The sequence below is a fragment of the Coloeus monedula genome (genome assembly GCF_965178545.1).
Source record: "Coloeus monedula genome assembly, chromosome: 14".
In the NCBI taxonomy this organism is placed as follows: Eukaryota; Metazoa; Chordata; class Aves; order Passeriformes; family Corvidae; genus Coloeus; species Coloeus monedula.
The window spans coordinates 16,278,813-16,302,258 of record NC_138794.1 but is presented as its reverse complement, the minus strand read 5'-3'; the positions used below and the strand labels follow the sequence as shown (position 1 = coordinate 16,302,258).

At 42.2% G+C, this 23,446-nt stretch overlaps 1 protein-coding gene across 4 annotated transcripts in view; it reads left to right on the top strand.

Moving 5' to 3' along the window:
• Nucleotides 1-23,446, top strand: part of RORA (RAR related orphan receptor A) — a 72,199-nt gene that overhangs the window by 31,031 nt on the left and 17,722 nt on the right. For 3 of the 4 annotated variants that reach the window (XM_082290665.1, XM_082290663.1, XM_082290664.1), the window contains exons 2-4: nucleotides 11,278-11,363; nucleotides 19,353-19,494; nucleotides 21,182-21,577. In XM_082290665.1, the coding sequence (XP_082146791.1) occupies nucleotides 11,278-11,363; nucleotides 19,353-19,494; nucleotides 21,182-21,577 (624 nt within the window). The remainder of the gene's footprint in view (nucleotides 1-11,277; nucleotides 11,364-19,352; nucleotides 19,495-21,181; nucleotides 21,578-23,446) is intronic. The other variant, XM_082290666.1, reaches the window with a different exon arrangement.

Below are 23,446 nucleotides of genomic sequence, written 5' to 3'. Positions count from 1 at the left end.
AGCTGTGACAAAACCACACTATACACTGGAAATAATGGCAGTGGAAAACATCTTTGTATGAAAAACATGTGACCCTGTGTCAGGCTAGAAAGATGCAGAATATGGACTTCAGGAGAATTTTTTGTGTGAGGTTTGAGGGAACCTGGTTGTGATTTGCTTGCAATAGCCATAAATCACAGGTGGAGTTGCAGAATTCACGCTCAGTATTGGCTGCTGTGTGATGAATCCAGGAAGGAGGTGTTGGAGGGAGTTAATAAATGAGGAGTGCAGCTAAAAGGCTTTTTACTGTTTAGACTTCTGGAGTTGGTTTTGGTTGTTATTGTTCATCTCTTAGATGAATCATCCGAAAATGAAAATTTAAACTAGACATTTAGAGTGCACCTTTGTGAGAAACTAATGATTCTACTTGGCATACAGCATCAAAGGAAGCCTTTTTAATGACATCATTTCATGTACAGCCAAAAAGAAAAAGAAAATATCTTAAAAATGCAGATGTAGTCACTTCAGAATGATGGAGTTTCTAGTCTGGGTGAAATACTTTCTTTTTTTTTTTTCCCTGCAACTTTTTCTTTTAAAAGTAAATTCAGGTTTTGAGTGGTTTTTCATCAAAGTGCAGCTCTCTTGTAGGGATGTGGTTTCTGCACCAGTCACATTTTTCTGGCTTTGACTTATTCATGCAGAGTCCCATTTCTCAATGCACAGTGACAGATCCTGCAATTTCTGCAGAGGCCAAACCCTTTATGAAATCTGTGCAGCCCAGCAAAACAGCAGGACAAAGCTGAATCATGGCAAACACTGTGAAGGGACACTTTCTGGGTTCCCTCTGCTTTGTCACATCTTCTGAGTTCATTCCATATTCCTCTTTCCAACTCTCTCTGAGGAACCAGCTGCTAAAGTGGAACTCGACTTGGCCAAATGGAAAGTACCAAAGGAAGCATTGTGTGCGTTGTGATGGAGAACGTGTGGTGGGGATGGGTTGCTAATCAGAGTCAGCCTTCTAAGGAGTCGTGTGAGGAATTGTTAATGCTTGGTCTGAAAGCTCGGTGCACATTTGTACAAGTGATGAGGCTGCAGCGGTACCTACCCACAGTCAGCTGGTGCTGTAGGCTCAGTGCATGTTCCCTCAGGTTCTGGGCCTATCACCTTGCTAATGAGTGCAGTTGAAATTGTAAATAAGTTTGACACTATGTTGCAAATGATTGTTTTTTCTCAGGTCTGTGTGGTTGGTTGGGTTTTGTTGTTTCCTTGTTGATATTTTTTAATCAAGTACCTGTGGCTGTCATCTGGTCTGTGCTGGTAGGCAGCCTGATAAGATCACTGAACTGAGATGGAATTTTGCAAATGGATAGCACAGGTGTGTGTAGCTTCTTAACAAATCCAGTGATGGAGCTTTCATGTTGTATAAAAGGAAGTCAGAGACTGTTTACCACTGCTCTAAAAGACCTTTCCTTAATGAAGGCTGCTGTAATTCAGGTACCAACTGAGTGCCTCTCATACTCCTGCACGCGGTAACTCTGCTTGGAAATAGGGGCCAGAATGAGTGCCTTCCGAGAATTGGTCATTTGAGGCTGTTTGCAGCCTAGGAGAACTAACTCAGGTAAAGGTTGTTGTGCTGTGTTGTAGCTGACTTGCTGAAGTGCTGCTTAAAATTGGTGAGTGGTTGGTAAGTTCTTTGTTTTCCTACTACAAGCGAATAAACAGAAATGTCAGATTTTCCCCTAAGCCAGTGCAGTCAATTAGGGAAAAGAAGGTGGGAGGACAGTGTTGGAGTTAACAAATTCCAGTCTTCAGAAGACCAGGTCACACTTCAGAGTAGGAAATTACATCAAATGGGGCTCTGTGCATTAATCTGTGAAAAAAATGGGGTAATTTGGACTTTTCACTCTTTAAAATGCTACATTTCTTCAAGTCTTTCTTTATTTAAGTCAAGTCTTTATTAGTTTCTTCTAGAGATTTAGGAAATGGGGCAGAAGTACAAATACATTTAAGCTTTTCAGTACGGGTTTCTTTTTGAAGGAAAGGGGGAGAGTTCATTTAGTATTGTCCAGCTAACTCCAGCAAATAAATTTATTCTCCTGAAGATTTCACTTTTTGTTTTCCTCTCCATTAGTAGTAGAGAATGAAAGAGCAGCATACAGACACCAGGAAGGACAAATTGGTGTAGATTTGCTTTTCCCAATGCAAGAGAACAATAAGTTGCAAAGACTACAAGAAACCTCAGTGTGATTGAGCATTCAAGGCCGCTTTGCTTCGAGGTGCACATACGTGTTGGCCCCCAGCTCCATTCTCTGTGTCATTTTTCATTTGACAGACCATATGCACTGGGTGGTTTGAGCAGCCCAGGGATACAGGCTGGATCACAGTAGAACTCTGCTTGTGCCCTGCTGCAGGTGTTTGTCTTCACAAATGCTCCAGGCTAGTAATCATCTGTAGGAGGAAATTAAGGATGTCAAAACCTGAGTGAACTCTGGAATCCTGTAAAAACAAACATGATGGATTCACACAAACTCCAGCTTGCTGCTTACTGGATAAATGCAGCAGCACATTAGAGCAGCCAAAGTCAATGCTGGCAGTTCTTGGGGTAATAGCTCACACCTATGTGGCTCCTAAAACTTGTATTTTGTGTCATTTTATCAAGAGAAATGCTTTGTAGGTGTGTCATTAGACCTGTAAGCTTTGTTTTTGGAAGTGAAAAGGGAAAGTAACAGAAGTCAGACCACCAGCATTTCTCTTGCACAGCTCTGTAGGAGCTTCTCTCTCAGCAGTGCTGAGCGCTGCAGATTTGTGGGGCTGGAGCTCTGCTCATTGGTCCCTGGGGTCATAAGACCAAAAGCCAAGATGTGGCAGTAAGTACCAGTCATCTGAGGTAGCTGTAGGTAGAGATAAAGGATGATTATCCTGCTTACCTAGATAGAGGAAATGAGACACCAGCTAGCATCCCCATGCTCGCAGCATAGCAGGACTAGTGAGATTATAGTCTCTGTAGTACCTATTTCTTGACATGCAGTTCAGAGCTTTGATTAAAACTTTACTATATTTCATTAGAGAAACACATGATTTCAGTGTCACTGTGTTTTCTTATGAAAAACTTCTTTTGAATTGATTTATTTAACAAGAATTCCATTTAGCCTGGTCAAATTAATCATGCCCCAAGCTGTGTACATTGTAGCCAGTGTAACTCCTGTTAATTTTCAACCAGAGAAGAAGAGACAAATGAAATAATTAAATATTTATTTGTAAGCACATGAGCCACCAAGAAAGTGAGAAACCAAAATGTGGCAGAAAAAAATGGTGTTTTATGAGATTTGGAAGTCTGTTCCGACCATGTGGAAATCATCAATCCAGTCTTCAAATGCTTTGGTTTTGAAATGCAAAGGACAGCATTTCATAGCAACACCTTTCCCTTTGTTCTTTGCCATTAAGTTTGTTTGCTATGCCTTGTTACTGTGTCTGTGTGTTGTGCCTGGTGAGGGACAAAAAGGGACCCTCCAGAAGAAGTTGTTGCAGTTGGACAGCTCTTGGTGTATATTTCTGCCATCTTCATTATTTGTATGTAAGTTCATGAACGTAGTAACAAAGCTGGAGCTTGAGGAGTTCCGTAGATTCCAGAGTGGGAAGATGTTAATTATATGCCCCAGATGTAACAAGGGAGTGATTGTCCCAGGAGCTACTCATCTGTGCTCCTGGACAACAGAACACCTCTGGATGTGGCAGGCCTGGCTATTTTGGTTGAGCCCAGACTTGGACTTCAGTGGTTTGATGTTACAGTTTGGTCTGTGGAATGGTTTAATAATGTGACCAGAGTCCTAAGCTGCAGTTGTCTCTACCTGTCATTCCTTCAACAAAGGAAATCAAATCATCTGGCATTAGCTGCATTCATTGCTCAGTCAGGAAAGAGTGAGAATATTTCTGGATGGATAAAAACAAGATAGTGGAGAGACATGAGTGTTACACCAGAGGGAATTAGAATCATGTAGTGTTGTACACATGAACAAGAGGGAGCAAATATAATCTCTCTTGAGTTCCTCTAAAAACCCTCAGATAAGTTTTTAGTTTGTGTTCCTAAACACTTGCAGAAGTCCTAGATTCTTTGTGTTGGGACTTTGTTTTGATTTTTCTTTATAGGAATTAAAAATATTATGATGATATTAGGGCTTTTCAGCAATTTTCTATTTGAATATAACATTAAAAATAGAGACCTCACCACAACAACTTCACTGAAACAGTTTTGCCTGTTAGAGAACCCAAACTATTTTCCATCTTGCCTTCTTCCGTTAGCCATTCAGGTGTCTTTGTTGAAGCCAGTGCTTCATGTAATAGCAAAGCTCTAGTTCTTTAAATTAAAATTAGTGTCAGTAAAATTTCTTGTGGCTTAAAGGAAAACAATAACCCTAAACATCAGTGGTCCTGGCATGGGAATATGAGCTCTTACTGCACTGTTCCCTCCTGTGTACCCAAATCAAACAGAGGTTGAAGGAATTCAAAGTCAGTCTTGCAAGGCCCAGAAGTGCTCAGGTGGTGCCATGCTATTTATCCTGTATCTCCTTTAATATGAACATTTCCAGCATTTGGGAATGCTGAGAAATGTCAGTGACCTGCTGAGGGATCCAGCTGTGCCCAGGCCCACAGAGCTCGTCTTGGCATTGCAGCATTTCTGCCTTGTGTGTTTGAGGTGTTGCTCATACTTTTAATTAATACTTTGGTGGCCATGTTCGTTTCTACTCCACCCATCACACCCACAGACTTCAAAAGATTTGTACCAGTATAACCTCAGTATTTATTTTATTACCAGTGTGATTTCCTAAGGAAACAAGGCTTGGAGAGGTTGTTTGTGTTTGTCTGGTTTTCAGCTCATCACCCCAATCCTCCCCGTTTCCAAAACATTTCAGCCAAGCTTGAGAGCATCAGTGGTTTCCAAAGATGTGAAAATTGAAAATGCCAGAAAGTTCCCCTTCTGATACCCCCCTGAGGGACAGCTTGCAGCTGAGCTCAGCTGTAGGCAGGAGAATCTGTAATGGAGAGGAAGATGCAAAGAATATCCCGTGTGCTGGGAAGGCTTTTGCTGGAATTTCAACCTTACTGGACCCCAGAAAAATCCAACCATGAGACACAAATCTCTTTTGTTAGTTTTTCACTGGAGCTGTCTGTTGCCAGGTCTGTCACTGCAGTCTCCAGTGGGGCCTGCTCAGAATGCCTTTGTGGTGGGGACTGTGTATGGAATAAACACACCTTCACACAAGGAGTGGGCAGGCTCTTGATCGAACACTTACTGTGTGTTCCAGAATTGCCTCAGATATCTCCCAATCACCCATCATCCCCAGAAGCACACAGGGGTTCGATATTTCAGGGTGAGTGGACAGATGGTCACTTCACAGAGTACATGAATGGGGTGGGCAGAGCTGTGCTGCCACCAGTGCTCAGTTCAGTCAACTGCAGCGTTTGGAAGCTGCAGGTGTTCGGAGGCGAGTAATTTGCAGCCAGCTCAAATTACTTAGGGTACATGACAGAGCAAATTATTTAGGTAATGAAGCTGAAAATGCAGGAAGATTAGAATATTATATAGTAAAATGATTCCATGTTAATTCAGTTTGTGATCAGATATCATGTTGCTTTAAATACCACATTACATGCAGTACCCTTGTTTGTGTCAATGAATATGTATGAATATGTCACTGAATATGTATGCCTCCTAATTTAATCAATATACTTACAAACAGCACTGGCAGGGATGTCTGGCACAAACTACATCCCTCTAGAAGCAGGTTGGCCCAATTTGTGCGTGGATCATGTTCATTTCAGAGCCCTTCTGAATTAGCTGCACAGTCGTGCACACCCAGTGAGGTGGGCACAGGTGAGCCACATCCAGGGAAAGGGGTGGGAAGGGTTGCTGCAGCCAGGGAAGGGATTCCTCCTTAAGCAGTGCCCTGAGCCCCAGGGGTCCCAGCTGCAGCCCTGCCTGCTGTCCGTACCCCTGTGGAGCCTTAGTGCAGGTCCTCAGCTCCTTGGCAGCTGTGGGTCAGTGAGGGATGCTTTCCCCGGAAAGCCATGCAGCCGAGAAGGATGCACAGTGCCCACAGAGGTTTTAAGGAGTGGAGACTGGTCTGGCAGACTCATCAGTATCTGCTGAAGTCCATCCATACTGAGTGGAAAAGTGTATACCTGGAATTTCTGGGTATTCTGCCTCAGGAGCTGTGACTGGGAGCTCCTTAGATGTGCTTGTGTCTCAGTGGTGCCAGCAAACACAGGCAGTTGGGACCCCACATACCCTGGGAGAAGAGAGCACCTCCTACACAGCTTTTCCTTTCCAGAAAATGCTGATTTTTTTAGTTCAGAAATAGTAAGAGACAGTAGGATTTACCTGACTTTCACCTTCTAAAAGTTAGGCTTGTAATTAAGGTATTATTAAATTCCTTCACTGCTGAGTGAAGAGGAGGCATCTCCACTCAGGGGTTCATGCTGCTTGTCTTGAATAAGATGAATCATGCCCTTTTTCCTCCTTGCTTTCTCTTCCTTCCTTCCTCTCCTCTCTTCCTCCCTTCACTCTAGAGCAGACAAGACAATTAACTTCATTCATTACCCAACTTTCTAGATCACTCAGGTCAGCTGGGTGGATCCCCCAAAAGACAGGAACGGGACCAATTTTTGCATCCACTGAAGAGCCCTTCCCAGGATACCAAATCTGAGGTCTCCTACCTGTTGTGAATTGGGGAAAAAATGTTATTTGTATGCATGTACAATTCTAAAATAACAGTGTGAAACTAGAAAGAGGAAAGGAAAAGAAAAATCCTTTTTCTACTCCAAGACAATTAATTCAGTAGAAACAAACATTTTATTCAGAAACATTAATGGGGAGGAGAAAGTTTCTGTCTTTGGAAAATAATTTTTTATTTTAAAAAGTGTGTTCTCCGAGATGGACTGGTAACACACTTTCCTGGGCTGAGGTTCAGTGTGTTTCTGTTTAAGTGACAGACCTGGGGAGAAAGGTGACCTGTGCTTTGCTTGGCTGTACAGGCTCTTGCCCTGATCTGAGTCTGCCTCATGAGTTAGAAAGAGAGAAATTAAAGATTACTATGAGCTTGTACAGTGCATTCCCTTACAGATAGAGAATTAGATTTTCTCCCTTCTCTACTGCACAAACTGGACAAGGAATAAAGCAACATTTCATTATGTGGGAATTAATAAAAAGGGAGAGGCTGTCTAGAGGGTTTGGTTGGGGGAGGGAGCTTGAAAAAGGCAGGCAAACCCAGTGAAACTGTTCCAGGTTTGGGGAATAAACTCCCCTAGAGCAGGAGGGAATAAGGGCATATTCTTCTGTTCCAGGTGCCAGCAGAAGATGTCATTGAGTGCTCTCACTGGCTGGCTGGTAGGCATGTTCCCTAGGAATTAGGTGGAGGCGATGGTGTTATTTAAGCATACCAGAGCTACTTCAGACAGTTGCCATGTGAAGACACGGTGGATGAAGGAAGAAAAAATGTTCGGGGGGGAAAAACACTGGCTTTTTTCCCTGTAATACTTGGGCTCAAGTTCCTGTTCTGTCTGATTTTGAGCAGATCAGAGTCCACACGCCTTTTTCTGGAAGCTCATCTGACATTACAGCAGGAGGACGGTTACCAGACAGTCTGGTGATAGGAACAGCTGCAAGTGAAGGCACATTAACTGAGGGGTGTTAGTGGATGGCAGAGGCCCTTTGCTGTGGAGATGAGCGTGTTTGACATCAGTTTGTAGGGATTGCTGCCTCCAGCCCTGGGAAGGTCCCTTCTTTCTCTCAGGAGTCCTTTCTGTAGCAACTTGTTTGGTGGTGGGTCTTGGTGCTGGAGCTTGCATTTGTTGCACTTGGTGGTTTGTTTGGGCTTTTATTCCTCCTCTTTGCTGCCTTTGGCACAGAACAGCCTTGGTAGGATTTTGGAGCACTGTTATTTCAGGGTGTGAAAGAGTCTTAGGCCTTTAATCTGGGAGTACAAACTACATCTGTCACCTGGGTATCTGTGGCAGTTCCTAAGCAACCACAAGAGTTTATTTTTTTCTGCAATTCATATTGAAGAAATAATTTGCTCATGCATGAACCAGCCTGAATCAGCCTGAGCACCACCCCAGGAGACAGAAATTGTAAACTGTAATTTAGGCTAATTCTAGTCTAAAGCATGAATTAGAGTATTTTATGTAATCTTGAAAAATATACCATATAAATAAATGTAAGCAGAGAACAGGTACAATTAATTTGAGCACAGTAGGAAGCTTTAAGTAACTCTGGGAATGTGAGAAACCAAGTCAGAACATATTCTTGACATGTAAAAATATTTCCCACCTGCCTTGTTTGCATAAGAACAAGGTTTTAGCAAGTACATATTTGCATGTCAAAGTTAAAAGTGGGGAAAATATTTTCACCCTTGTAAGAAAAAATGCATAATCTTGGCACAGGCAATTTGCATTTAGTAAGTTTAAAGTATCTTAAGTCCTTTCATGCTATATGGGAAGTGTGTGAACGTGCGACAGGGGTTCCATTTCAATGAGTTGATTTGCAAAGGCACCACGTGGAGCAGTAATTGATCTGATCTCTCTGTGCATTAATTTGTACTACAATTGGTTGTGGCAGTCCCCAGCGATTTGTGCATCTGAGATTCATCCCATTGTCCTGCATCTCAGAGTGCAGCAGTAAGTTGGAGTTTTAAATGCTGTGTGCCTAATTGAAAGTAAGTACCTTGAAGATGTAAATTTGGGGAAATCAGGAATTCTGAAACTATACCTGATTTGGTGCCGGCACTCATAAAAATGATGTTAGGGAAATGCTGGCACAGCTGGAGCCTGTGAATCTGTGGAGATCCTCTTACACCAGTAAAGCACCCTGGAAAATGCATTTGGGACTAATTATGGCACCTTTTAGACTATTACTAACCTAGCTTTAGGCCATCACTTTGAAGGCATGTTACATTCCTTCAGAAACACTCTGCAAATGTCCTGTTGCTTAAGAAATAGGGATTGCATAGACAGGCTTCATGGGTGATTTAACTAACGTGCTGGAGATTGTAGATAAACTAGATCCAATTATATCATACCTATTCAAAATAAGGCAGTAATTATGTATATAAAAGTGAAATGTAAAAAATACATGGCCATGTAGCTGTGGAGATAAGCCTTGTCACTACCCTGTCCAAGGAGCTGCAGAAGGCTGCTGATTCACTGCAGCCGAGGAGAAAAATAATCATATGTTGAAAAGGCGCAACTGGGATTTGGGAGAGCTGTTCTGGAATTTGCCCACAGGATTGCTCTGTGAATTTGAACTGCACATGATACAAATCCTGAGTTTCTGTGAATTTCAGTCTGTTCTCCAATTTGTTGATGTGAAGGCGGGGTTATGCCACCCTTCTGCTGCAAGCTCACAAACATGAGGCTTTAGTAATAATTCATGTAGCACATTAATGAAACAGCACACGCATTATTTTTCCCTTTTATTAGTTCACTTCCTGCTCCATTGTGTTTAATGTGTTAGCTGAAAGCAAAGTGAAATTAAAAACCATTTTTGGGGAAGAAGCATTTCCTTCCTTAAGTGTCCTAAACAGACCTTTTAATTTCAGCCTTTTATCTTATCGCTGCAAGGATGGTGGGGATTAAAGGTCAAGGATACCAAGGTTGTTATGATGGAAGCAGATGCAAGTGGTGTCCTGCTGTATGGGAATACTTAGAAAGCTGCTGATACGGAACTGCCTGGCAAAAGGCCTCTAGTCCATAGCTGTTGGGCACTGCCTTCCCCAGCAGAGCATTTTAGCTGCTCTTAGGTTCCTGGGAGCAAACAGGTCCCATTTGGGTGCTGCTCAGCTGCCCCATTTGATGTACCTGGAGAATATTTTGAAGTGATATTTTAGCACAGTGGGTGCTGTGCTACAAGTCTTCTGGGCTTCTGCTTGATAGTTATCTTATGCTTTGGGCCACATCCTGAGCTCTGTTGGGCTGCAATGAAATGGAGCACACAGCAGCACTGCAAGATGTAATAATAAGCAGCCGGTTAGGGATTTAATGGCATGCAAAATGCAATGTTTTTAGAGTGGACATGACTTTTTGAGAACAGAGTACAACTGAAGTTAAGCTAATGCATTGTAAGACAGTAGTATTAGATGTGATTTTGTGTGTTGTCACAGACTGGATAGCCGTAAATTGGATGAAAGAGGAGCTCTCAGTCGGGCAGCTTGTGAATGGATTTGAGCTCCTCAAGGAGGTGAACAGCACTTGTTAATGTATCACAGTTACAGACACAGAAAGAGTTGCACTTGTACTGTTCCAACTAAGCCGCTGCCGGAAAACTGGTGCAGTTTCACCCTAACACACGGCAGCAGAGCGAGGGCTTTGCTGGGATTTCAGTCAGCTACCTGTGTGTGATCTGTGTTTGTGAGCACAGCCAAGCACACGTGAAATGTGCCCTGCTGGTGTTTGATCACTAAAGCAGTGCCTGAGCACGGTCTGTCCAAATTTGCCAGCAAAATGACTGCAGCCTTGCCCTCCAAAAGGAGTTGAGAGGTGTCCGTGAGCATGCAGGAGTCCCTTCTTGAACCCATGTATTCAGATGGGAAGGTGCTTGACTTAGAGGTAGTCACACACTGAACTGAATTCAGTAGGTAGGTCAGGGCTTTCATGCCTTATGACTGTATGGCATTTTCCAGACTCTGCCAGCTCCTTTGGTTTCAGTAAACTGAGTGCTTCTGTATTTTCCTGCCTTGTTTGTTCTGTGGTAGGTAATACACAAATATGTACTGATAATTCCCTTTTGATTCAGATACATAAGTTTTGGGTTTCCCATGCAGAATGGAGTTGCTCTTTGTCTTGTAACTTCTCGTTAGGGCTGGCCAGTCGTGTGTGCTGGGCAGATGCTGGTGGCTCTGGTAAGGGTGGTGTGTTCACTTCCAGACAGGGCAAGCTTTACAATTACCAGCTATGGTCTCACATGAATACAGTTGGAAGAAACCTTTGTTGTGTCATCTTAGCTCTTTGGCCAAAATGTGAACTCTCTTACTCTTTTTGGCTTTGAAATGCTGATTGTAGCCTTCTTGTGGGTTCTTAAACACCTTCTCAAATGACCCATTTTAATAACCCAAAAGCTATTATATAACGAGCAGCCATAATTTAGTCCAAAGCTCTAGGGGATCCTTGCAGTTCAGCAATGAATAGTTAATGCAGTATAATGTTTAGCAGGTTATTAGTTTTCACTGTACAAATGCTGATCAGGGAATGCTTTTATAAGGTGTTTAAAAGAAAATGTAATTAACTGGTTGCGTGCTTCTGTTGCAGCTCAAATTGAAATTATTCCATGCAAGATCTGTGGAGACAAATCATCAGGAATCCATTATGGTGTCATTACATGTGAAGGCTGCAAGGTAAGCTTCTAAAATATTAGGTCTGAAAAAAAGCATTTAGCCTTTTGATAGTGATTATTTTCCCTCTTTTTTAAAGAACAAGCATTGTGCCTAAGTTGAATATAAAATCGTTGGGGATTCTGAAGTACTGGTTTTATTTGGGCTTTAAATAGGACATTTCTGTGACACACACAGTTACAGTGCTGCAGATTTTAGGACAATCCTCAAAATCACACAGTTGTGCTGGGTATGCTGTAAATTGTCTCTCTGCGTAAGCAGAAGAGATACAGAGAGATGATCTGCTTCAAGCACACCACCAAGAACCTGTTCAATGCATTCAGCCGGGGGAGGGTGAGTCTGGCTTTCTTGAATCTCCCTGTCTCGTTTTACTCTGTAAATTGCTATGAAGCTCTGTCAAAATAGGTGGGAGATCTCCTCTCTGTTTTCTTTTTCACTCTGCTACAGTTACAAATCTATTCTGTTTGGCAGGGGAGATGGTGTTTCACAGTTGCACATGCTCCTGGTGTTCAGCATGCTCGGGTCTTGCTGGGAGCATTACCTGTTCCTTGTAGTGCAATCACTGCTGTGTAAGGTTTAGGCTTTGAATTTTTTCCTGGAATTGTACCTTTGGTAAATCTAATGAAAAAGAATTGCACTAGAAGCATTAATATTTTGTCCAGGGTGTCTGTCACAACCAGGAATTAAACTGGACAGTGCCAGCATCAGGCAGAAGTGAAGCTGATCACTCCTTTTGATCCCTAGAGCAGAATTACGGCGCTGGCTTGAGGTGACACAGTGTGCACAGCCATACTCTGGCTTGTTGCTCTCTTCATGTATGTATGTTGCACTCCCATGCTGATAGGTTTTCTCCTGTTAATCTATACTTGAGGTGTGAAGAATTGATGTTTATGACAGTTTTTAGTCTGCTCTCCTGACCTGCTTGATACTACAACCCACCTTCAAAAAGTAACTTCCTTGCATTCACATTACAAAGTTTTCTTTTGTATTTTTCCAAGGAAGATTTCTGTGTTTTCATTAACACATCCTCTCAGACTTGTGGAAGTATTGATAACAAGGAGGGGAAAAAAAAAAAGTAAGAATCTTGGAATTATATGGGAACAGCACCTTCTGCCCTTTGTGACTGCTGTTGCTATGGAAAATGCAAGAAATGCACTAAAAATGCATTGATAACAAAGCGGTGGCCTTTTCCAGCTTTATGTGGTTAAGCAGCCTTTATCCAATTTCAGCTGTGGGAAGTGCAGACATTTGCAGTGAGAATTCTGCTGTTTGACTGTTTAGTCAAGGATCAAGTTGTGTTCAAGGTCTGAGACCTCTTTAATCTTTAAATGGTTTGGGACCAGAGTACCTGGGAGAGAGATCTGTAACATCCAACCCTGAGTGCAGACACAGCGGGGTTAATGTGGTGCTGATGCTCGGCTGGGCCTCCCCACATGGGTCTTCTCCAAGAGCAAGAGCCCAAGGACAGAGAAGCTGCCAGCTGTGTTTTCCTTCCTTCATCTTCATGCACTTAGTGAAAAATGCATGTGCAGTATACTATGTTTTAGAACAAATGATTTTCCTTCAAATGCTGTATAAGTTGAGTTCACTTGGAGCTCTGTGCAATTCTCTGCTTCTGAGAATTCCACCAGAATGGTCAGCTGGTGGGAAGGGCAGAAGGGATGCTCGGCACAGTGAAACCCATTTGAATCTTGAAGGCAGAGTGTGAGAAGTAAGACAGTGGCCCAGTGAATGATTTAGGCATTTTCTCTTCCTCTTGAAGGAGCACAGTAAAGTTTTATAGCCATACAATTTCAGGCAGAATTTTAAAGCCAATTAATATCAACTTAACCAATTTATTTTCCTTTGAGAAGCTCACTCCTAAAGAAACTCAGTCTTCTTTAATGCTAGAGCCCAGATGACCTGCAAGTGACAGACTGGAGCAGTGCTTGTGGGCGCAAGTCACAGGAAGAGCGTGCATGATTGTGACCTAGGCAGCATTTAAAATGCCCTCCTGTGGCTGATGGATTCTCTTTGTGCTACGCTCTTCCACAGTAATGTCAACAGAGTCTCACCCAACAGAACTATTTTGGCTGGCGAAAAGGTTGGCATAGCTTGGCTTCTGCCAAAGCATCCAGGTGTGGATTGGTGTGGGTTTCTTTTCCCAGCTTTTCTGTGGCTACGACTGCTGCAGGTTTGAGCATGCTTACATTGCACTTCATGTTATGCTAAACCTTCCTTTGTAAAATCTCCTTGGCTACAAAGACCTCGTTCCCAGTCCTGTGCCTTGGCTCCTGCAGCCGATGTCCTGCACAGTCGCAGAGAAGCCAGTGAGGTTCTGCACAGGTGCCACAAACCCATCCGTGTGCATCAGATGGCAGGACCAAGGCCGTGGCTGTCAGAAGGGAACAGCTGTGCTGCTGCCCTAAAGCCAAGCTGTCAGGAATGATCTACAAGCAGCAACAGCAGCAGCAAAGTCGGGTGTTTTCAGCTTGGACTGGTTTCACTGCACTTTGGCGTGAACTTTAATGTTACTTAATCGTAATGTTAACTTAAATGTTACTCTCTAAATACTGATAACCAGCAGAAATATAATTTATTCAAAACTTAAAGTGAAGTTTTAGTTGCAGAGACCTACTGTGCAGTTCTAGTGTGTATCACGGATGAAATCACAGACCAGCTCTTGACAAATTGACTTTTGCTGAGCCCATTGCTCTTCTGCAGCTTTGCAACCCTTGCATTTCACAGAGTTGAAAGTGTTCTGGCCAGGTTTTGTTGTTATATTGCATTTCACATAACTAGACTTGAAGATTTGTAATGAAACCCATTAGTGTTTCTTGGGAAGTTTTCATTTCCTACCTTGCTATGATGTTGCTGTTTTTATGAAGTTAGTGTCAGTGTTCTGCACAGGCCCTGAGTACTCCCAACCCATCAGCCTATTTAGCTCAATCTGAATCTGCCTTTAAAAAAGTAAATTTAACATCCCCTCATCTTCTCCCCCTAAAGTGAAAATTTGAGGATTTTAGCCAGGTTGTATTTTACGCTTTATCTAGGAGGGCTTCTGTGGCTTATTACAAATAAAATAAATTTTTAAAGAGAGGGTGGTTGTAGGAGCCCTACTGACAAAACTGCTCTATTTGTGTGGGGCACTTCACTCAACCCTTAGCTGTGGGAACCCATTAACAACCTTTTATGCTGTAGGAGGGACCATGCTGGGAAAGGAGAGTGGTTTGTACACATCCATGTTCTTTTCTCCTAGCTGAAAGTTGAACTCAGTTCCACATTGTCAATGAATTATGTAATTTAATTTGCAGATGCAGTTACTTGGTGGTGCTGTCAATAGCTCATGCCCAGCTGACACACCAATGCAGTAGTGATCTCTCTCGTTACCTGACTGCATGCAGCTGGTCTTACAAAACCATCCATGCAGGGCATTTCTGGGCATTTCAGACCTTTCCTTTCAAAGGTTTGTCAGTACTGGCTTTTGCCTCGTGTCTTTTAAGACCTCAGATGATCTTGTTCATTGTAACTGCAAAGAACGTCCGGGTTCTTTACTTCAGGAAGCAATACCTGGTGTTCTGTCCCTGCCCATCTTGCTTTCATTCGTCGACAAACACAAGCTCACTCCTGTCTTTATTACCATGTAAAACTGAACGGTTTTGCTCTGTTTTCAGTGACACTATAACTTTGTTATCAAATATTTTATTAACACTGTTTAATAAACAATTTTGTCAGAGCACTCTCCTCCCTTTACAACTAAGATATGTGCTGCTGGTTATAAAAGGGTTAAAAATCCGATTTGAATGTTTGCCTGTCTTTTGTATTACAGTGTATTTTTCTGATATTACTTTAAAGAAAATTTGTGTTGGTTTGCTTTAGAAAACAGTAAAAGAATGACTCCCCCCAACTAATTGTTAATTGCTCAGAATATTGCAAAACTTAATGATACGTGGAAGTCTTTAAGTATTAGCTATAAATCATGGGATTATGAATAAGCCTTTGTTGTCACAGGCTTGCATGCAGTCATTCCAAAACGTCTGCCATTAGGATGCACCAAGGCAGCTGTCAGCTGTTTTCTTGTAATTAAACAGCCAATGAGCAGCTAATTAAGACATATGTGTATACAGAAGTGGAAGTGGGTATGTTAATGAACTGTAGGAATCAATTCATTAAATGAAAATTTGTCAAAAGACCAAACATGAGCTCAGCGTTTCAGCCTGTGCACGGTGGAGAGGGGGCCTGTGTGGTGCCATTTGGGGCACGAGGGAAGCACAACTGGCTCAGGAGCCAGCTCAGACACCACTATCTCCAATGCTGAGCTGCTGAGCAGAGAAATCACTGAAACTATTAATAGACTTTGCAAAAACTGCTATTTACATTTCAAAGTCTTTTTTAACAAGTTGTTATTCAGACTGACTTGCAGATGAAAAGTTCTTGCACCCTTTTTTCCCCAAACCTGATTTCTTGGCAGCAAATGAAAACCCATAGACTGTGTTGTGTATAAATAGGAGTCTGAAATGCAGGGACCAATCTGTGGCTTGTAATGTGCTCTGCTCTTCTTCTGGCACCAAGTGGATCCATCTGCAGGAAAAGAGAACGTGCAGAACTCAGTGGCTGGGGCTGGATCTTTGCGTTGACTTCAGGAGGGGCCGAGACTTGGCCCCGATGTGCCATGGGCCAGAGTGGTTGGTCCAACACTGGGGCTCCCTTAGTGCAGCACCAGCTTTGTCTCTGTGCTTGATCAGGAGGGGTGGCTCTGCCTTGGCCCACTGGGTCACATGAAATAATGGCTGTAAACATGTATGCAATTAAAGCATGTGGCCTGGGCTAGCTTGCATAAGGCTTGAACGTATACACGTGTACCAAGCATGCATCCACCTCCTCCTTCCTGATGGAAAAATTATAGCCAGCTCCGTGCCTCTGGCAAAAGCTAGGGAATAGAACAACAGGATAGAGCATTTCTCCTTTTAATAAAGGAGGGAAAAAACCTAGAAAGAAACTGTAGGTACTTACGGAAGGCTCCTGTAATAGGAACTTCCCCACATGTCTTACATGTGAAAGCCCAAGGACCACCAAAAGCGTACAAAATTCACAAGTAAATGACAGTACCGTAGAACAAAAAATTCTGACATGACCTTCGTTGTCAATTCACTCCCAAATCTCAGATACCTGTGTTTCTGAGCTCTGGACAAGTTTAGATTAGTTTTTGAAGTTTGTGGAAAGGTTTCTTTGTTTCTTTAGCTACTACTGATGTTTTCTTTGGCTTGTTTTTAAAAGCACTCTACTGTATCTCTGATTTGTAAAGTGCAAGTGCTTTTAAAGGCCTGGGTTCAGGCAGTTCTGCTCTACTGAAAATCTAGCTTCAAGCTGTAACTTAGCTGATATATTGTACACTAAAATGTATTGAGCAGCTGTGTCTCTAGGGAAAATCTGGAAAAGGAAAAGGGCCAGTATTTTCTCCATTATAATACTAAAAATAATCCTCAGCTTGACAAGGCTATTCTTAATAAAATTCTTAATAAAAGGCTACTCTTAATAAAATACACCAAACTGGCAATTCAGAATCAGTATATACCTCAGCTAAAGGGGAAAACATATGGATCCTTGAGGTTATTGGGACACATTAGTTTCACATATTGATTAGGCTGACTTTCAGAATTGCAGAGTGGTAGAGGGTTTCATGCAGTTCATGTGTGAGAATGTCATTCAGTGTAACTAGGGAAGTGTTTGGAGAACTGAAATTTTCGGGGGCTGTTGCAGAACGCCTACCAGTCACTGGTCAGCTCAGTCCCTAATCCTGTTTTTCTGGTGAATGGCATTGCACTTGGAGTTTAGTAGTGAACCCACTTGTACTTGCACTGGAGTGACAGGCTCCACTGAAGGTGCTCCCAGAACTGGAAGTTAATCTGTCTACCCAAGAGCTGGTTCCTCCAGAGGGATCAGTTGTGATGTTGGAATGGTAGGCATTTCCATGGTATTTCAGGTTTTCTTTAGGGTGAAGTGCATTCAATTGGAGCTCAATATGTGCAATACTTTCAGTTTAGTGAAATCATCTCACTATTGACAAACGTGAAAAAAACAGTTGAAAGTTCAGTCATATAGAAACAAAGACCAGAAAAAAAGGGGAAGAAATTATGTACAGGGAAACAGGATTAAAGACAGCATCTTCAGTTTCCTTACTTTTTTTTTTTCTGTTCCGTGTTTCCTTAGTAAAGCTTTAATAAAAGGGATGTAATCAACAAAGACTGGTGCCCTTCTGCTAAGATGGAGCAGGGGCTTTGTCTCAGTGTTTTGCCATGTTTCTGTCTGCAGCCACTTTGATATGAAGTACTTGACTACTTGAGACTTGTCATGCAGATGTCCTTCCTTTATTTGCTTCACCAAGTATCTGTGCATGTACTGAGGGACTCCAGCATGAAACCTTTGAGTAAATAACAAATTGGTAAAAGTCCAGCTTTAATTAAAAGGTGCCCAGCCTTTCCAAGGAACTATTTTCTTTGCAGCACTGTTAATTAATCCATTATGTGGCAACGTAAAACTAAAATAGCGTGCTCACTGCTCTCAGAGGCTTCTTTAGAATGACTACATCTTTGCATAATCCTTGTGAAGTAGGTATTACACACACAGCAGCATATGTTTGGGCAGTCTGTGGCAAAAGGATGAAATGGACTTCAAAGCAAACAGCTGCGTAGTGGTTAATGACATGTACCCTTCAGGAGGAGACAATAAAGTTGTAGGTGTGCAGAACCTTCCAGCTCCGGCTTTCTCTGGAGATGGGGTTACTCAGGAAAGAGATCATACATAAAACATGTTTTAGCTTTCCGCCTCCTTAAGAATCTAAATCCTGCAGTTGAACAAAACCTGGGCTGTCAGCATCAAACTAACTCACATAATAGCAGCAATAGGTGACAGCAGCACCAGTGCAGTGACCATCCCTCTGTCCTGGGCACTAGTGAGGCACCTCAAGTGCTGTGTCCAGTTTTGGGCCCCTCAAGACAAGCAAGACATTAAGGGGCTGGAGTGTGCCCAGAAAAGGGTGGCAGAGCTGGGGAAGGGGCTGGAGCACAAGTCTGTTACTGGTTTTAAGTCTGGTAAGGAACAGCTGAAGGTGCTGAGGTTGTTTATCTGGAGAAGAGGAGGCTCAGGTGTGACCTTTTTGCTCTCTACAGCTCCCTGACAGGAAGATGGAGCCAGGTGGGGGTCAGGCTCTTCTGCCATGGAACCAGCAACAGGACAAAAGGAAATGGCTTCAAGCTGTGGCAGGGGAAGTTTAGATTGGATATTAGGAAAGAATTCTTCACTGAAAGGGTGGGCAGGCATTGGAATAGGCTGTCCATGGAAATGGTGGAATCATTATCCCTGGAAGTGTTCAGAAAGGTGTGTGGACGTGGCACTTGGGGTTTAGTGGTGAACACAGTGGTGCTGGGATAATGGTTAGACTTCAGGATCGTAGAGGTCTTTTCCAATCTTCATGATTCTATGAGTCTACAAAAAACATGTTAAGAAATTGTTCTTTGTAGGAGAAACTACTCAGCATCGTGCTGTGTGTTTTTAAACACATACACACACTGCCAAGGCTGAACATCAGAGCCTGCCACTGTCACTCCAGAGAGCAGAATAGGGTGGTAGCTGTTGAATCCTCTCTATTTTGGAGAACTATGCTGACCCGGGAAAGATAGGAAATCAAGGAAATCTAGGTCTATAATTAGTTTTATTTCATTTTGAAACAGCTGGTGTACCATATGTAATATGGGATCTGTAAAATCAGTGAATAAAAAGTGTAATTCCTTTATGTATTACAACACTTTTAAAATTAACTGTTTCTTGCTAGTTACTGTTTTTTGTTTGTTTCTAGGAGAGGAAAAAAAAACAACAACAAAACCCTCTTAACTTCCTTTAGTTGACTATAGAGCACTTGAACTTCATTTTCTGTTAGGTACGCTACCTTTCAGAGTCTTTATTTGCTCCATCAGTTAACAGCTTCTTGACTTGTATTTTGTAATTGCATCCCAGGGTTTTTTCAGAAGGAGTCAGCAGAGCAATGCCACATACTCATGTCCTCGACAGAAGAACTGTCTGATCGACCGGACCAGTCGGAACCGCTGCCAACACTGTCGCTTACAGAAATGCCTTGCTGTGGGGATGTCTCGGGATGGTAAGCTCTGCTAACTCGGGGCCTAGCTGCAAAAACTAACATAAGGTGTAGTAGGATGTATGGTAAACCAAAAAACATAGCATTTATATTCTAATTGTGCATTGGGCTGATAGTTGAGCTCATCAAGTGAGTTTTAGATGTTGCTATATATTTTTCTATGTTATATGCTGTATGTTTTTAGATGTTGCTGTATATTCACATAAATATATATAAATCAGGGCATGTACAAAGTTCTTGGGTTTATCTTTTTTCCTACTTATCTATTACAGTTCCCAATTAAGAGCTTTGTCTCTGGTCATTTCTTGAAGATGCAGTTTTTTGGTCTCATGTTAATACTTCCTCTATGTGTTCATTCCCACTTAAGTGACCTGTAGTTGCAAGTAGCACTGCCTGGTGCATGGGTACAGATCAGAACTGCATCACAGTATCGACAGAAGTTAAATATGTGTATAATGAATCAGGGAAAAAATGCAAAGAGAAAAATAATGCAGTGTTTTTTCAAAGATAGAATTCTGAAGAAAAGATGTTCCAGTGCTGTTAATATTAAGCTCAAAATTGCAGCTCGAGTAGTGACGAAAGCCCGCCTCTGCCAAACGGCTGCTTATGTAATTCAGTCAGAACTGGCTTTGCAGCTGAGACTTGCACACCTCCCCCACAGATGGAATGGAGCTGCCACCACTTACCCATTTGAAGATCTGACTCAGTCTTTTCCCCTGCCACAGTGACAGCAGCGCTGCGTGTTCTACAAATACATACACATTACTCTAGGTACATGAGGCCCGATCAAGGAGATTGTTTCCAGATTACATTTACTTCTTGAATTACATTGTCTCTATTTTTTTTTGTTGGTCATCAGACTAAAAACCTGAAACAGTTGATCGTTTTATGACTAGTTCCTCCAAAGTGGTTGCTTTCCTGTAGAGAAAAGCAGAAGGCAGTAGTTGCCTTCCTGAAGGATTAGGCTTTTACAGCTGATACAGGTCCTTGAAATCACATGCTGCGTCCTTGGGAATTCCCTGGATGCTGCAAACCAGTTGCTGCTGGCTTACAGCTAATATTCCTTAAAGTCATAGTAATGTTGTGGAGATACACACATGCACTTGTGTGCGCACACATGTAGGCTTAACAGTTATTAATCTACTAAACATTTTTGCTTGTCACAGTGGCACTGAAAGCAGGTTTGATGGTTCTTCCCACGTGCTTTAGTCCCAATATCAGTAAAACCTGCTATTGATACATTGAGACGGACCCAACATGTTGGCACCACACTCTAGTTTCACTCTGCAGTGTGAATGTTCAGCTGGTTGGAACTGGACAGTTGTCTCAGGCCACTGTGTTCTAGTTCAGCTTCTACTTTTCTAGGTAGGGTTTGAATGCTGAAGAGATGCATCTGTCAACCTCAACAGACATACAAGAGAAAATCTTTTCAGTACAGAAGTGGGAAGTTAATGAATTGAGCTAAACCAGTGACTTGTAATGGTCCATTTCAGTCGCATGTCAAGACAGTCTTTTAAAGAGCAGGTGCTGCAGCTGTGTACCTGTAACTGAGAAGTGGTTCTTAGGTCTGCCCATCCTGCACATTTGGGGTTTGGGCTGTGTCCTTCCATGTAGAGTTTAAAGACTCAAAACAATTAAAAGGCAGTGGTGGATGTGCAGAAATGTAATCTATTGTGTGTCTGTATTTCAGCTGTAAAGTTTGGTCGAATGTCAAAAAAGCAGAGGGACAGCCTGTACGCCGAGGTGCAGAAACACCGAATGCAGCAGCAGCAGCGGGATCACCAGCAGCAGCCAGGAGAGGCAGAACCACTCACACCAACATACAATATCACCACCAATGGGTTAACAGAGCTACATGACGACCTCAGTAATTACATTGATGGGCATACCCCTGAAGGTAGCAAAGCAGACTCTGCAGTTAGCAGCTTCTACTTAGACATACAGCCTTCTCCAGATCAGTCGGGTCTTGATATTAATGGAATCAAACCAGAACCAATATGTGACTACACACCAGCATCGGGCTTCTTCCCTTATTGTTCTTTTACAAATGGGGAGACCTCTCCAACTGTGTCCATGGCAGAATTAGGTAATGAGAGAGAAAAGCTTCCATTGTAATTGTCTTAACAGTACCCTTTGGATTAAAGTGACACATGTAGCCAGGTGATAGCAAGAATGCTGCTTCAGTAGAGCTGTGGGCATGTATGGGCATTCTTGTGTGAAGTGCACAGTAAATACCCTGATCTCAGGGCACACGGGGAACTCCTTACTGCTCTGGACTAAAGCTCCCATGAGCCTGTAGTTGATCAACTCTACCAGTGATGATTTTGCTTTCAGTCCTTGTAATAGAACCCTTGGAATACTGATTAAGAAGCTAATTTTTAGTGCTGAGTAAACAGACGGGGCATTTCTTTATTTGCAGATTATTTTTAACAATTTATCTCCTTTTTCATTATCTCAGTACTGTCATTCCCAACAAAAAGTGGTAAGACTGATTTTCTTCTGCTCTTCACCTGGGAAAAGCACTGGGTTAATCTGAGGGCAGTTCTTGTCACTGGTTGAGGATCTGGCCGCAGATACTGAAGGACATTTTTGAATGTAGCAAGTTTTGATAATTTCTCTAAGAGCCTTATAACAACCACATTAATTAGCACATTTTACTTTAAACTCTTCCCTTAATGATTACACTAGGGCTGAATTCCACAAGTATGACTTGTCAACAGCTGAGACTGGTGTTAGTGTGCTGTGTGAACTGGTTATAAACAAAGTGGAACAGGACATTAAAGAAGCAGTTTCATGATTCCATTACTTACGTAAGCAGCCAGGAATTTAGAACTGATTTTGCTTCCTAAAGCAATGGTTTTTTCTAATTATTTTGTTATGAAAACCTAAAAATAGTTTGAAAAATCAGGTATTCCAAATAAAAATTTTGTGTGGTTTATTTTACGTTTTTTTGAGAAATTTTGCAGAGAGGAAGTCACAAGAAGCTTACTTTTTAACGTCCTTATGTTGCAGAATGCTGTCCTCTGCAATATAATTTGTCCTGATAGCTAAAATATTGTGTCTGGCTTTAGTTCAAATAATTTCAGATAGGTAAAAATCAGAAGAAAAAGTCAGGGCAAACGCAGTGCTACCAGCTTTGTCTCAGTGGAATGACTGCTAATTTTCTCATGGAAGGTATTAAAAAGATTGACATTAAACCCACAGAAAAAAAAAAAAAAAAGGGGGGGGGGGTTTTCCTTTGTAGGCTGGGTATTGAGTTTGAAACAGAGGCCTAAACTAACTTTGTCTTGCTGCTTACCTTTATTTACATAGTGCTTAATTTAAACCCTGCACAGCATGATTTGGGTGCCCAGCATTGACATTACTGAGCAATGTTTGAAGAATGTTTGTCTGCCAGATGAAGGTTTCAATTTAGAAAGGTGTGGCTGTTCAATGAAAGTATTTAGGTGTGTGCTGAAATACAGTCCTGAAGTGAGGCGGAGGTTTGTGAATAACATGGGAATATTTTGCCTCCTGTATCCTGCGAGGGCACAGGGATCATGCTGTCAGCTGTTGCTACCAAGAACAAGTGTCTAAGTACACACTTCTGAAAAAACCCAACTGCTCTGAAATGCATTAAAGCTATGGTGACAAAGTATAAATTACCTTGTGTTTTACTTTACTGATTGCTCAGGTAGCACATACAATCTGATTTTCCCTCAGCTGTATGTTAAAGACTTTTCAGGTGATACCTTACATCAGATTACCAATGCATTAACCGTGAATCTAAACAGACTGATTGGTCCAGCAGTTCAGTTTGTGAAGAGTTGGGTTTTATCATTACCAAACAAAGCCAATTTCGCAGAAGACCCAGTAATGCAGTCCCTCAGAATACCTCCATGTTGTAGTGACCACCATTCCTGTTTGGTCTGAGCCTTCATTTTCAGTGGCCTAACAAGCAGAGTTGTGTGAGACA